The 14974-nt window shown below is 40.3% G+C and overlaps 1 protein-coding gene across 1 annotated transcript in view; it reads right to left on the bottom strand.

Annotated features, from left to right (window-relative positions):
* OSBPL1A (oxysterol binding protein like 1A) overlaps nt 1-14974 on the bottom strand; it is a 237375-nt gene that overhangs the window by 64687 nt on the left and 157714 nt on the right. Inside the window, exon 17 of the mRNA XM_047696489.1 lies at nt 5063-5219. Within this exon, the coding sequence (XP_047552445.1) occupies nt 5063-5219 (157 nt within the window). The remainder of the gene's footprint in view (nt 1-5062; nt 5220-14974) is intronic.

Here is a 14974-nt window from a genome sequence, read left to right as displayed (position 1 = left end):
CTAGAGTAATTTTGGAGAATAAGTTTTAGGAAGGTGATTATCATGAATCTAGACCCTAATGGTCTTTGCCTTTTCCTTTCTAATATACCCCAAGTGACTCCCTGGCCAAACAACTTGGTAGTTCTAGATAATCTTTTTTTTTTTTTCTTTTTTAAAGATTTTATTTATTTGACAGAGAGACTGAGAGAGAGAGCACAAGTAGGCAGAGCGGCAGGCTGAGGGAGAGGGAGAAGCAGGGTTCCCACTAAGCAGGGAGCCTGATGTGAGGCTGGATCCCAGGACTTTGAGATCATGACCTGAACTGAAAACAGCTGCTTAACAGACTGAGACACCCAGGCACCCCTAGACAAGCTTTTTGCATTTGAACCTTTTTTGTTGGGTGCCTAGCTCCCACTTGTCAAGTTCTTATTAGTCCAGGAATCCCCAAACGTGTTTTTGTTGGAGAGGTGGGGGTCCCATGTAGTCGGAGTGGCCTGCGGGCACCCAACCTGCCGATGAGTCCCAGGGGCCCCCCTCCACTGTCCCCTCCCCTCAGTAGCCAGCTGCAGCTCTAGGACTGCCAGGTCTGCCTCCAACACACTCAGCGGTACCCTGGCCCAAATTCTGCTCTCTGCTTCCCAGAGTAAATAAGTACTCTGGGACAAAGTGAAGACTGAGCGTGTAGAGTCACTGTGTCCTTGGAACCTGCTGGTCCCTCCAGCCTCACAGGCCCTACCACAAATCTGAGTAATTCTGGGTAGGCTCTTGCTCTTTCTTCCACGATTCTTCGGTCTTTTGAAAATCAGAGATGCACCTGGACTCCTGCTAATATGACCCTGATCACTATATGACCATAGGGAGTTACCCTAAACATTCCTGACAGACAGGAGTATTTTCTTCAGTGCAGGGCACCAAAGGACATCTGGGGCAGGGAAGGGGGGGGTGACTTGTTACTAACTCTGTGCCCTGACCTAATCAAGTCTGAAAGCAGATAATCTGTCCTGTATCTGCGGGGAGATTTCAAAACCAAGATGGTTTTATTCTAGTGATTAGATGTATTCAAAGTTGAATAATTTCTTACCACTAAAAACATTTTCTCAGTCTCAGAAGTTACTGTCCTTGCTTGTGTTCTCAATCTCTTGAAATTAAGGTTTGACTTCAACTTGAAAGCATATTCTTTGTATGACTTCTTCTAAACAGAAGACAGCTGTTATCTGGCGACCTAATAATTCAATTCTAAAGCAGTTACGAAGGATAAATAAAGGGTAAGCAAAGCGATTATCTGCAGTCCTAATCTGCCATTTCAGCAAAATAACCTTTGTTATTCGTAGCCACGTTTACTATAGAAGGCTTTATTCAAGTAAATATATCAATATAACAACTACAATAACTAGAATTAGATACAAACTTAGTCCCTATCACATTTCTGTTGTAAGAAATTCTTCCCTATTTCAAAACTGCGGGTACTTTATATTTCCTTTCAAGAGTTCTTAAATTTTGCTCTTTCAAATTAAAGCATTTAGTTCATCTAAATTTATTTATATTTGTGTAAATGAAATAAAGATCTGTTTCCTTTCTTGGGTTTTCTGGAGGGTGTCCATTAAATGACTATCTCAGGACCATGTACCAAACAATCTATTCTCCCCCCACTGACTCCACTCCATACACCAGGTTGCCTAGATGGGTGGGTCTTGGGACCTTTTACTTCAATTCTACAGGTCAGTCTGCCTGCAGGACAATTCTGCACTAAAGATTTACCATCAGTTTTGACATGTGGTAGAACAAATGCCTTCCTTTCCCCCACCCTGGTTCTCGAGCAGTATCTTGGCTCTTCAAAGCCCTATGTACTTAAATACATATTTCGGAATCCATGTTTCAACTTCCAAGGAAAACGACATTGAGATTTTAATTAATACTACATTGAATCTGCAGATCAACTTGGCGAAAACATCTCTATGACACTGTACTTGCCTTTTCGGTAAGTTTTAGGTCTTTCGGTCAGTTTTAATATTACATTTTTTGCTAAGATTTATTCCTAGGTAAGAGACTTTTTAATAGACACTCTTAATATGCACCCTCCCAGTTTTAGCTGCAGTCTGTCTGTTGACGGTACACAGAAGTGGAAAAAGCTGATTTTGTATAAAAGCAACCTTGCCAAACTTCTCTCCCACTTCTACCAATTTGTCTGTAGATACTAATGGTTCTGTTTATTTCTAGATCTCTGGGTATATAAGATCTATGACTATGGCCTCTGAATAATGCTGAATAGCAAAGATGATAGCAGACAACCTCGTCTTATTCCTGATACTATAATTACTGTGCTTAATATCTCTTTAAGTAATTTGTTCCTTGTAACTTAACTAGATCAGAGAGGTTCTCTTCTATTTGTGGTTTGTTAAGATATTTATTAATCATGAATGACTTTTATTTTTTAAATTTATTTCTTATTAGAGAGAGCGAGCAGGGTAGGGGCAGAGGGAGGAGAATCTGAAGCAGACTCCATGGTGACAATAGAGCCCAACACGGGGCTCGATCTCATGACATACGAAATTGTGACCTGAGCCAAAATCAGAAGTCCAACCCTCAACCAAGTGAGCCACTCAGGTGCCCCTGCTTTTTATCTATTAGGATGATGGTATGTTTTTCTCCTTTTATTTATTAATGCTATTAATACGGTAAATAACACTTAAGGAATCATGACATGGATCCATTGTTTCACACTCTAATCTAATCTACATTAGTATCTTTTATACCATATCCAGAGACACGATGAAATAAATATCCACATTTTGATCAAATATAACAACTTGGGTCAAACTGCTGAAAAGTTAAAAGATTAGAGCTCTGAATACATGTCATAAATTAGTCTAAGAGGAGAGAACTGATCCTATGCAACACAGCCAAGATGACAAGAAGCCCTGTAAATAAAAACCTGACTATAGCATAGTGTAGGCTAATTTTCCACAAAGCAACTCAAACCATCCCCTGCCCCCACTCACTCGCTCCATTGTTCGCTGTCTCTCTCCTTCCCTCCCTCTTTTCCTCCCACAAATGAGAGACAAATGAGCATAAGCAGGGGAGTGGAAAAGTGAGCGGGACAAGCGGACTCTGTGCTGAAAATGGAGCTCAACTCAGGGCTCAATCTCACCACCCTGAGATCATGACCGGAGCCCAAGTCAAGGGTCAGATGCTAAACTGACTGAGCCACCCCGGCACCTCTCTAGCTGCTTTTCTAAAGCCATCACCAAAATTACTACTGATTCAAATTATTCTTCATATCATCACAATAATTGCCCATTATAAATGCAGATTATTTATAACACAATTGAGGGCACAGGCAAGATGGATTTGATAACATTGATTACTCCACTTTTCTATTCTGAAATGAAACCTTTAAATTATTTATGGCATATGCTCTGTTTATTTGATCAGAAAGAACTTCATGCAAAAAAAAAAAAAATAACAATTACTTTTTAAAATAGGAAGCGGTTATGTTTTCCCCATACATCTGATTGCTGACAATTTCCTAACCTGCCTACTTTTAAATAACTAAGGAATATTTTATCACATTTATAAGCCTAATAAATTGCAGTTCATTTATCACTTTAACTTTTCTGGTGAGGTCACTACCTAGAGCTGCATTCCTTTGTAATTTTTCTTAGTGACCTGCCCTGATTTCATTTTTTAACAATTTCACCTTAACTTTTTCATCTTACCATTCTGGGTTTGACTAATTAAGATGCAACACAGAATATATGAATATAGTAGAATGTATTTGTCAAGTGCACAGTAACTACTGATAGGATGAAAGCACACACACCAAGGCCCCCGAGCCCAGAAGAGCACTAGAGAAATGTGTCTCCTGCCCCTGGCTAGGAGAGCATCTGAGCACAGTGGCTCTTTCTGCTATTCTAACAATTTAAGCTATTTGTAGGTTTCTCACATCAGAAGATTTCACCTGTGTTCTCACCAGACCATCAGGATGTATGATTGGTAGGCCTGCCGGAATTTCTGTTAGGGATTTCATGTCCTACACAGAACTTATTAGCCCTGGACTCCCAAAGGAGTGGGCAGAAACTGCAGAAGGCAATCGGGAAAGACATTCACTCACTGCTCGCCACATAATGTGCAACGGCATACTCCATTGGTGAGTGCGTTTGGAGGATACCTTCTGGTTTTAGTTAGTTCGTTACCTGTAACTCACTGATGTTTTCAAAATAAGCACACACTAAGACCGTTTTGTTAGCAAGGGGCAAATACACATAAATCAGAAGTGATATGGGCATTTTTCCCTGGGAGAACAATAATTGAGACCAACTGGGACCAGAATCGTGGCACAGAAATGGAGTGAGAGTTATACAACCTACAAGTACTAAACAAACAAAAACTATCTCGTAAAAATTAACTGTTAATAAGTTCTTACCCCCAAAGTGCTTTTTACACCAGGATCTACCCTTAACCTGTAATTTGATCAATATTTTACAAATAGCAGCAGGCACTCGAGCCACTGCATGGGCACACTCGAGCAGAGACAAGGGAGCTCTGGTGTCTGCTACATCTCAGGAATTTGGGACCATCTCTAGGATGAAATCATCAAGGGAATAAAAAGACACTAATGTTATTAGACAGTGTAAAACGGATCTGTTCGACAAAGCCTGGAGCTTAATAAAAGTCTTTGTTTAAATGTAACTAAATTGCATCAACAGGCAGGCAATATTACTAGTCCACTCTTAATAAAACCAACAAGCAGATCGAATGACCAGAAACTAAAATAGCACGGGGAGGCAGAGTCATAAAACATGTACGATGAAAAGAGGAGTCCAGCATCAATGGTAAAAGGCAGTTCTGAAGAGCCTAGCTAAATTGTCAGCTAGAGGATTTATGTCCCCGAAACCATGGTTGCTAACATCGCGTTGTATGCTTTGTTCCTACAAGTACAGATGATGCTCTTCTCTTAAATGCATCAAGTCCTAACAGCAATATAAACACAGGGCGGGAAAAACAAAGAGAAGGCGTGCTTTTCTTCATGAACCATTAGTATCTTCTAAGAGTTAGCAACGGTAACCATTAAAGGCCATCCTACCTGTGTTTTTTGATGCCATTGGAGAGAGCATCTCCACCACCACAGTCTTTTCCTTCTGACATTCTGTGTTTTCTGCTGCTCAGGGGCTCTCCTTCCTCTTCCAAGGAGCACGCCGTTATGGCTTCCAGTTGACTCAGGGACCGCTCGGACTCGGACTCTGTGGCAGAGCAGGTTCATAGTCAGCGAACTGAAGTTGGGTGCGAGGCTGCAGTAACAATGGATATCTCCCCTAACGCATTAGGCTTTGAAACTTAAGCAGCCTACTTTGTCCTTTAACAATCCATCCGTTAACCACCTCCTCGGCGATTTCTGAGAACCTGCACCCAGTAAGGCTGAAGTGGGTTTATGAAATAGGTATAGGCTTATATAAACTTACAGTTAAACAGATTTTACACATTACAAGAGATTTCCAGAGATTACCCAATTCTTTCAGAAATAATACTCAGTAGTCCCCCACCCAAATTTCTATTTTTACATTCCCTCTCAAAGCATCTTAAGCATAGCTTACCAACAAAGCATTCATTTTAAAATTCACGTATAAGAAAAAGCTATAGTGTTTGTACTTGTGGGAAGTTTAAATTACAGCTGTACTGTAGACACAAAAGCAAAGGTAATTTTAAATGCCTTCAAAAAAATACTTCTTCTGCTATGACATTATTTAAATCCTCAAGAGCTAAAGCTCAAAGTGTCCATATAAAATCCAATTATCAGGCAGGCATTTTTAAGCTAGAAATACCATGTTCCTAATTGGCTATGTATTCCGGGTAGAGCCATCTGCCTGTTTGGGAATACTAAGACAACTTATTTTTATACAACACATTATAGTTTCCAGGCATGATCCCATTTGTCATCTCCTTTTTGCACTTCCAGGGTGCCTTGGTGACAGCAAGGCAGGGCTACTGCTTAACCAGTGTGCTGGTGGTCTCATGGTTTGTGAGTCAGATGAACCAGGATTTGAACCCAGGTCTTCTGACTCATTTAATGCTCTATAGATTTCAGCTCAATACAGCAACCTCCCCAAAACTCTACATTGTACCCAAATTTCTATTAAAATATAACTCAAGGGAACTTCTAACTCCCCTACTTAAGCAGAGGACCATACATACTCAACTGTCCTTAGCTCTAGGCAAGCACTCTTACACATATTCAAGCAAACTTCCTTAAGCGAATTTATTGGCCATTTGTTTATATTACTGCTAACCTATTCAGGAAATCAAATTTGTTAGTGCTTTCTTTTCCCTCCGCAGCATTCTGTAACTCAGCCAACATTAAGAAACCTTATTTTTATCACATCAGGCTAATTACAGATCTCCCTTGATTTACAATGGGGTTATATCCCAATTAACTCATCATCAGTTTAAAATATTAAGTCAAAAATGCATTTAATACACCCAACCTACCCAACATCTCAGCTTAGCCTAGCCTACTTAAATGTGCTCACTTACATTAGCCGACAACTGGGCAAAATCACCTGACACAAAGCCTATTTTATAATAAAGGGTTGAAAATCTCATGTAATTTACTGAATGCTGTACTGAAAAACAAAATGGTTGTCTGGGTAGAGAACGCTTGCCAGCCTATCAGCTGTCTACCCTCGTGACTATGTGGCTCTCATACCACCCTGGCCTGGTACTAGCTCTGGGAAAGATCCAAATTCAAAGTTGGATGTACGGTTTTTTTGTTTGTTTGTTTTTAAAGATTTTATTTATTTGACAGAGATCACAAGTAGCCAGGGAGGTAGGCCGAGAGAGGAGGAAGCAGGCTCCCCACTGAGCAGAGAGCCTGACGCGGGGCTCGATCCCAGGACCCTGGGATCACGACCCGAGCCAAAGGCAGAGGCTTCAACCCACTGAGCCACCCAGGCGCCCCATGGACGTACGGTTTTTAACCGAATTTGTATTGCTCTCACATCACCATAAAGTGAGAAGGAAAATCGTAAGATGAATCACTGCAAGGAAGGGAACACCACAGGAACAACTGTTGGACAAATAAAATTGCAGGTTGAACAACACATCTTGAGCTCTGAACTCTGGACCCTCTGAATGGTGATTAGTTACTTGGAGAAAGCCTTTCAATGCCGGTTATTTTTATTTTTTGTAAATATAATTTTACTGGAATTTCCAAAAATATGTCTTTGTTCAGTCCTATACTTTATAACAAAGAAACAGATACTTTAATGATAAATTTAAAAAGACTTATTTTTCATTGTCAGTTTTAGCAGGCAGTCACAATCTTTTATTGAAAAAAATTAAAGACAACCTGAATAGCCAATAACAAAGAACAGCTGCCCATTAGATGAAATTAGTTGTTAAAATTGCATTTATAAAAACAACTTAGTAAAACAAAAAAATGCTTTTAACAAACTGCTAAGACAAAAATAATCAGGATACCATTTTGCAACTCTAAAATAGAGAGCAAAAAAAATAACTTGACTCTTTTTTAAAGAAAGACCAGGCTGGTTCAGAAGTACATACAGACGAGAGCAATAAAATCACAGAAGTCTGTCTGGGGCACACCGAAGTAAGGGGATCGGTCAATTTTCTGGGCTACAAAGATGGGTATGAGGAAAGACTATGTGGGAGAGGTGGTGCCTCAGGAAAATCTTCACAGAAAGAAGCCGGTGCTCAGGTGGAGGAAAGAGTGTCGTTCGGTGGAAGCCGCTCAAGCAAATCCTGTATCAAAGATGACAACTGGTCTGGAGCTGCAGGTGGATTTTTCACACCTACATTTTCAAATTTGTTTCATACGAAAAAAAATTAAGAATTTGCAGAGTCAAACAAAACACTTTTGTCTGTATTGGTTGGTATTATTTAAGACGCATGAGGATTTCATAATTCAGATGTCATGAAAACCAAAAAGCATTGGAGCAAACTTCAGGCATTTACTAATAACTGGCACTAAGCACAGGACAACGTGTTTGCTATTCAACAGCTACCAATCAGAAGACCTGTGTTCACCTACAAAGGAAATTAACACAAAGCAGGTATTTGGTAAACACCAAACAAGAGATACAGCAGTTAAGAGCTTCTATGAAGCTAAGAGACTTTTTCCAAAACAAGACTTGAACTTAGTGAATGTAAGCTCAAGACCTACCACCTTCACCCACACTACTGCCCACCAAGCTCACCCCCAGAGATACATGGTTAGATGGCGGTACAGACGTGGGTCCTCCGTGGCTGGTGGTACAACCTGACTCCCTCTCTGCCCCCTCCTAGCCGGCCTGTCTTCCACTCTTTCTCCCAGTTGTTCTACCTCTCCCCTCCCCCAATCATTCCTCCCAACCACCTTCCCTCTTTACTACAAACAGGCTATCCCCACCCTTTCCCTGGAGGGCTCTACCAAAGGTCACCAATTACCTGCATACTGCAAAGTCCAACGGTCATTTTGCAATTCTTAAAGAATTATTGACTCATCCACAGTATCTGACACTGCTTCATTCATTCCTCCCCTCCCCTTATCAAGTGCAGGCACCTGGAGTTGAAGAACAGTAAGATCTGGTCCCTGCCCAGGGTCTAGCAGAGGTGGACTGTTTTGTGAACACCTGAGTTCAGTGCATTTTTCTAGGTACAGTAACAGAAGTTTGAATGGGGACAGTAGGCCACATAAAGGGATCAGTAGTTTTACAGGGCAAAGGACAAATTATCTAGAAAGGACTGTGACTGATGATTAAGCCATTAGGTGACAAAATAAGAGTGGGGGTGGGCAGAGAGTGACAACAGAGGACTTGTTCCAAGCAAACAACCAGCATGACCCAACACAGACAGGAATGAGGTTCTTGGGAAGATGGGAGCAGAAGACACAACAGAGGAGTGACTGCATGGAAATGAATCGGTGAATCGCTTGTGAAGCTGACTATCTAAGATAAATAAGAAGCAAGGCAGGCAATGGGACGACGAGAATAATAAATGAAAGCAAGGAAGGAGGTAGCACCCCAGTGCATGCCAGGAGGTTCTGTATCGGTGCTACGTGTCAATCACAGACTTGCCTCAGCATTCCAACTTCACAGGTAGAACAGGAAACATGATCAACATGATTTATGGTGCTCTTGAGATAAAAACTAATCAGCTGCTTAACAACAAAAGCTCACTACTTCTAGTACTATCAACAGAGAGATGTCTAATATTTACAGTGTGACAAAGCCTGGATTTACTTTAATGGCAAAAGGAGGTCATTCTCAATAGACTCTGCTTTCACAGCATTAGTCACACTAACCTGTCTTCAGGAGAGCATCACAGCATAAGGAGACCCATAGTTCTAGATATATTTACCTTCAAACATGTTTAGCTAAATACCGAAAATGTCACAGCCACTGTGGAGGTTTATTGAGCAAGGTAAAGCCTGCCCATAGAAGTAATCTTCAAATCTCCTTGTACTAATATATCAGGAAGGGATCTAGGCACATCTGGATCTTAAATCTCAATCTTAAAACTTCAGGTTTTTCAGTGTTGCCCAGACATATAAATACCAAATAAACCAAACCTATCTATCATCCAGTGTTAACAGGCAATACAGTCATGTCTTGGTGGATAGCGTAATGGACTTGGAGGGAGTGCTTGATGTCTGCCCTGTGGTGCTTATAGGGCTCTCATAATAGCGTAAGGCCACCATACTCGTGCTTTAAAGAGAAACAAGGCAGCAGATAGGGAGTCCGTCTTCACTGTGTACGGAGCTGGGAGTTTCAGTTTCAGTCTGGGATGATGAAAGAACTCTGGGGATGGGGGGTGGTCACAGTGGCACAACAATGTGAATGCACTCAATGCCACTGAACTGAAACATGGCAAGTTTGATGTTATGTATACACTGCCACAATGAAAACAAAAATGAAACAAAACCCAAACAAATAAACACACAAAAACCTGTCAAGCCACAGATCTAGCCTGCCATATGCACGAACTCTATTCTGGTCCTGTTATCTCTCACCTCAATGCCACTGAAAAACAAAACCGCACAGAAGCAAGACAGGTTGATTTTCCTGCAGGTATATTTCCAAAGGCAGCAAACGAGTATGTACCTGAGAGATACACATAGAGCGATTTCAGGCAGAGCCAGCCCTTCACCATGCTATTTCCCATGGCATTTTCCCTTGCAACCATATGTGCTTCTGTAATAAGTAAAGCCGCCCCAAATTTTCAGGTTACTTCATCACCCTCTGAGAAACCAGGTAAGAGAATTTATGAAACAGCCCTATGTTATTTACTGAACTTCTGATGGGCAACTAGGGAAACTGGTGCAGTGCCAAGTAATGATGAGAAAGGGAAAACCTCGAGTGGCCTTATTTGTGGCTCTTTGTTTACTCTCCATCTCATCATAAAAGGATGGTGGCTTAATTGATGATTGCATTTTATAGAAAAACTGACAGAATAAAACTTTGAAGAACAAAGACTATATTTTAGAAGATAAATGCCTTGGCCTACAGGCAAACATTTAAATAGAAACTCTGCCTGATTATTTTCTCAAGGAAAACTGCAATGTTAATAGAAAGTCTCTTTTAATGTGGCAAATTTCCGAAGGCCTAGATCTTGAAAGTTCTGTCTGCATTAGGACTCAGAATTATTTTGAACACAATCTCCTTTCACTTTACAATCTCTTCTTTCGCATTCAAATAGTATGGAAACCAACAGCTGTGCCGGGGTTATTAACATGACTTTAAAACATTCCTCATCACATATTATACATTAAAATGTACAGATTTTTGTGTATCAATCATATCTCAATAAAGCAGTTTGAAAAAAAAACAAACTTCAGATTTAAGAGGATCATTAACTCTATCTTTCTTTTTTGAGTTTTTCCTATTAAAAGGCAGAGAGAAGAGGTCATGAAGTTTACAATGCAAACATGCCAACAATTCTTACGTTATCCTGATCAACTTTTTTTTTGTATGACCTTTGAAAACAAGCTTGAGAACAAACAGTACAAAGGACCAAGATGTGGAAGAACCGTGGATGAGGTCCAAATAACCTTTCCCCTGTTACTTAAGGTAACAGGAAATGGTCAGGAGATACACACATTCAATTTAATACTTTTATTGTTGGCTTCCCACATACTGGGAATATTCTAAAAATGTCCAAAGTAACCCAAAGTAAACCAAGCTTAAAATACTCATGTCGAGGGGCGCCTGGGTGGCTCAGTGGGTTAAGCCACTGCCTTCGGCTCAGGTCATGATCTCAGAGTCCTGGGATCGAGCCCCGCATCGGGCTCTCTGCTCAGCAGGGAGCCTGCTTCCTCCTCTCTCTCTGCCTGCCGCTCTGCCTGCTTGTGATCTCTCTGTCAAATAGATAAATAAAATCTTTAAAAAAAAAAAATACTCATGTCGAATTTTAATTTCGCTTTAAGGTACAATCACGTAAACTCAAAAGCAACATGGTAAATATAAAGAACACAAAGAAAATAAATAAAAACCAACCACATTTAAAATAAATTATAAACTGAAAGTAAGAATGGATCCAGAAAGGGCTGCCAAGAGGCTACTACAATAATTTACTAAGGAAGTGACATAAGCTTGAAACGGAACCTTGATAGCAAGCTTTAAGAGTGAGAGACATTCTAGACATATCATCCCTGAGAGATGTCCAAGGTCAAAATCAGGCAAATGGTATAATGTTTCTTATGACAGAGTTTCTTAAAAGTATGGGCTTGTCCTCAAGCAACTAAATCTACTCCTATTTTCCACAACTTGCAAAATCCGCACATGTAATTGAAGATGAAGAATTCCACAAACCACAGTGTGTAAACTACTGGTAATCTTATGTGTATGCACTCTGGATGATTAAATATAGAGCGTCCCAGTTTGTCCTGCAGACACCCTTAAAATTATTTTTGAGAAGGTCACATATGCATTCACTCTACAAAGCAAATAATTCTAGAACTAAGACTCATTATAGAATAATCCATAGTTCTAAAACAAAATATTTTCTTGTTACTTCAACTTAAGAAATCACTGTTTACCAAATATCTACCACACACCACGTAAAGAGCTAGCTGAAAAATTAGTGCAGGAAGATTAAGGAGACAAGACTGGTTCCCTCCAAGTATTCGAAGTCCAATAAGTAATATACATCAGTAAACACATGTTTATACAAAGCATTTGTGGGAACAGTGGAAGAAGTCTCTTGTAAGGGAATCAGGGTATATTTCCAAGCAGAGATGACATCTGAGCTGCAATGATGAAGACCAGTTTAAGGCAGAAAAAGAGAGTAACAGGTACAAAGGAAATAACAAACAGCCCTCAAACCTGAAAGAACAATTGTGTATCCAAGAATACTCAGCAGAGCGAGAGACGAGGGTGGCCAGAGCGAAAAGATGGGGTCATCAGAGCTGAAGCTTTAAAGTGAATCAGATCACAGAAGTCGGACTTAACCTATAGTCATCAGCATGTTTTTCTAGGGAGTGATGAGATCAGTTTTAGACTTTACAGATAGCTCTGATCTATCAGTGTCCCCTGGCCATTCTAACAATTGCCATGAACTTGGTAGCTTAAAACAACAAAAATTTAGTCCTTCATAATTTTGGAAACCAGAAATCCAAACTCACCTTCACTGGACCAAAGACACAGTGTTGGCAGGACCACTGTCCTTCTGGGGGAAGTAAGGGAAAACACATTCCTGGTGTCTTCCAGCTCTGGGGTCTGTGTGTACTCCTGCACCTATGGCCACATCACTCTACGGCAGAAATATCCTGCTGACATTCGGGTCCCACCCTGATAGATCATCTATGATCATCTCCTCATCTCAAAATCCTTAATCACATTGGCCAAGATCTTTTTCCAAAAAAAAAAGTTACAGGTTCCCAGGATTAGAAGGCGAACCTTTCCACGGGGGCGGGGGAGGGGGGGTGGAGGAGGGCAGCGGCAAGGCACTTTTCAGGCTCCCACACCTGACAACAGGCCACCTGAGTGAAGGCTGGTGGGGATAAAGGCTAGAAGCAGCCAAACCTGTTAGATGAGTACCATCCTGTTCTCTGGGGCCCAAGGGAGGGGGAGGTGAACTAAGGCACTGTCAGGGAGGACTGGGGGAGGGGCAAGCCAAAGGGAAAAAGAGGACTTCCACATTTGTAGTTTTCACAGTGGGAAGATGATGATGCTGTTCACAAAGATGAGGAATGTAGAAGGGGCAGAACAAGGTTCCAAAAGAGAGGAGAATCCTAAATATATCCTTATTCTCTGCAACCAACTAGTCTTCAAGTGCAGTCATTTTGACTTTAAAAGTATATCCCAAAATTTCATTCACTCAAATATCTGAACTCCTAATACATGCCAGACTCGATGGTAGCTGCCAAGGATGCAGAGTTCCTCATGGAATGTACTATCTGGTGGATGGACAGAGTTGACAAAAACCAAATACTTCTACAGAAATCAACTACGGGAAAATGGTGCAGGGAGCCTGCAAGTGGGGATGTGATCAAGTCAATAAAGTCTACCATGCTTCCCTAAGGAAGCCCTTGACCACTGAGCAAAGGTCAGAAGGATATGTGTTCACTAAAGCAATAAAGGGAGAGAACTTAATCTTTCCATTCTCACTTAAATTGCTTGTATTAAAACTTGTCATCTCTCATCTAGGATACCAGAACCCTGAATCATCAGTCTTTACTCCTACAACACAAATACTCTACTAGAATGTGCACTTCTGAGTAGGGACCACGTCTTTTTCTCTTTGATTTCCCAATTCTTAGTATAATGCAATCATAAGAATTCTACAATGTTCACTTAAAAAAATATGAATCTTGATAAGACACTAATCCAATGACCCTTGAATAATTATGTCTGTTGGCTTCCCACTATCTATATGCTAAAATTCAAATTCTTCAGCAAAAAATTATCATAAGACTCATTACCAGCTGGTCCTAAATTACCTTCTTGGCTTCATCTTGTCACTACTTCTCAGCACCCTAAACACTCACCCCTGCTTTGGCCACACCATCTCATGAGGTTTCTGAAAACTATATATCTTTGCAAGTGTTGTCCTCTTACACAAAGAATATTCTACCCTGTCATATCTGTCTGGAGAACTCCTTACTGACTCTTCAAAAATACTCCTCAAATGTAATGCTTTGTCCAACTTTTTCAAGCGGTTAGCAGCCTCTCTGAATTTCTGTAACCCTCCTGACATACCATTTGGTAGTATTTATTAATTTGCTCAACAAATATTTATCAAGCACCCCTTTCTTTGTTTAGTGCTATCCTAGAGGCTGGGAATATATCAGTGAACAAGACAAAATCCCACTTTTACTGAGGAGCCTACATTCTAATTGTAGATCAACAAATAAATATTATATGAAATGCGGTTTTTTTTAAGGGCAAAAGAGGGAAGGGGGTAAAAACTGATACACTGAAGGTCCTTCTGAGCAGAAGAATGAAGTGAGGGAACAAGTACTATAGGTATCTGGGATAAGGTATCCAGGCAGAGGAAATAATGAAAAGCAAAGGTCTAACCAGTACAAAAAGACTGATACCATACCATGCATATTTTCAGACGACAGTGCTATGAAACTTGAAGACAATCATAAGAAAAAATTTGGAAAGACTGCAAATACAGGGAGGTTAAAGAACATACCACTAAATAATGGAATGGATTAACCAGGAAATTAAGAGAGAAATTAAAAATATACATGGAAGCAAATGAAAATGATAACATGACAGTCTAAAACCTTTGGGACACAGCAAAGGCAGTCACAGGAGGTAAGTACATAGCAATACAGGCCTTCCTCAAGAAGCAGGAAAATTCTCAAATACATAACCTAACCTTACACCTAAAGGAGCTGCAAAAAGAACAGCAAATAAAGCCTAAAAACCAGAAGAAGGGAAATAATTAAGATCAGAGCAGAAATAAGTGATATAGAAATTTAAAAAAAAAACAAAACAGTAGAACAGATCAATGAAACTACGAGCTGGTTCTTTGAAATAATTAACAAAATTGG

The sequence above is a fragment of the Lutra lutra genome, chromosome 12 (genome assembly GCF_902655055.1).
Source record: "Lutra lutra chromosome 12, mLutLut1.2, whole genome shotgun sequence".
NCBI classification, from domain to species: Eukaryota; Metazoa; Chordata; class Mammalia; order Carnivora; family Mustelidae; genus Lutra; species Lutra lutra.
The sequence above is the reverse complement of the archived record's forward strand: the minus strand, read 5'-3'. Positions and strand labels throughout refer to the sequence as shown.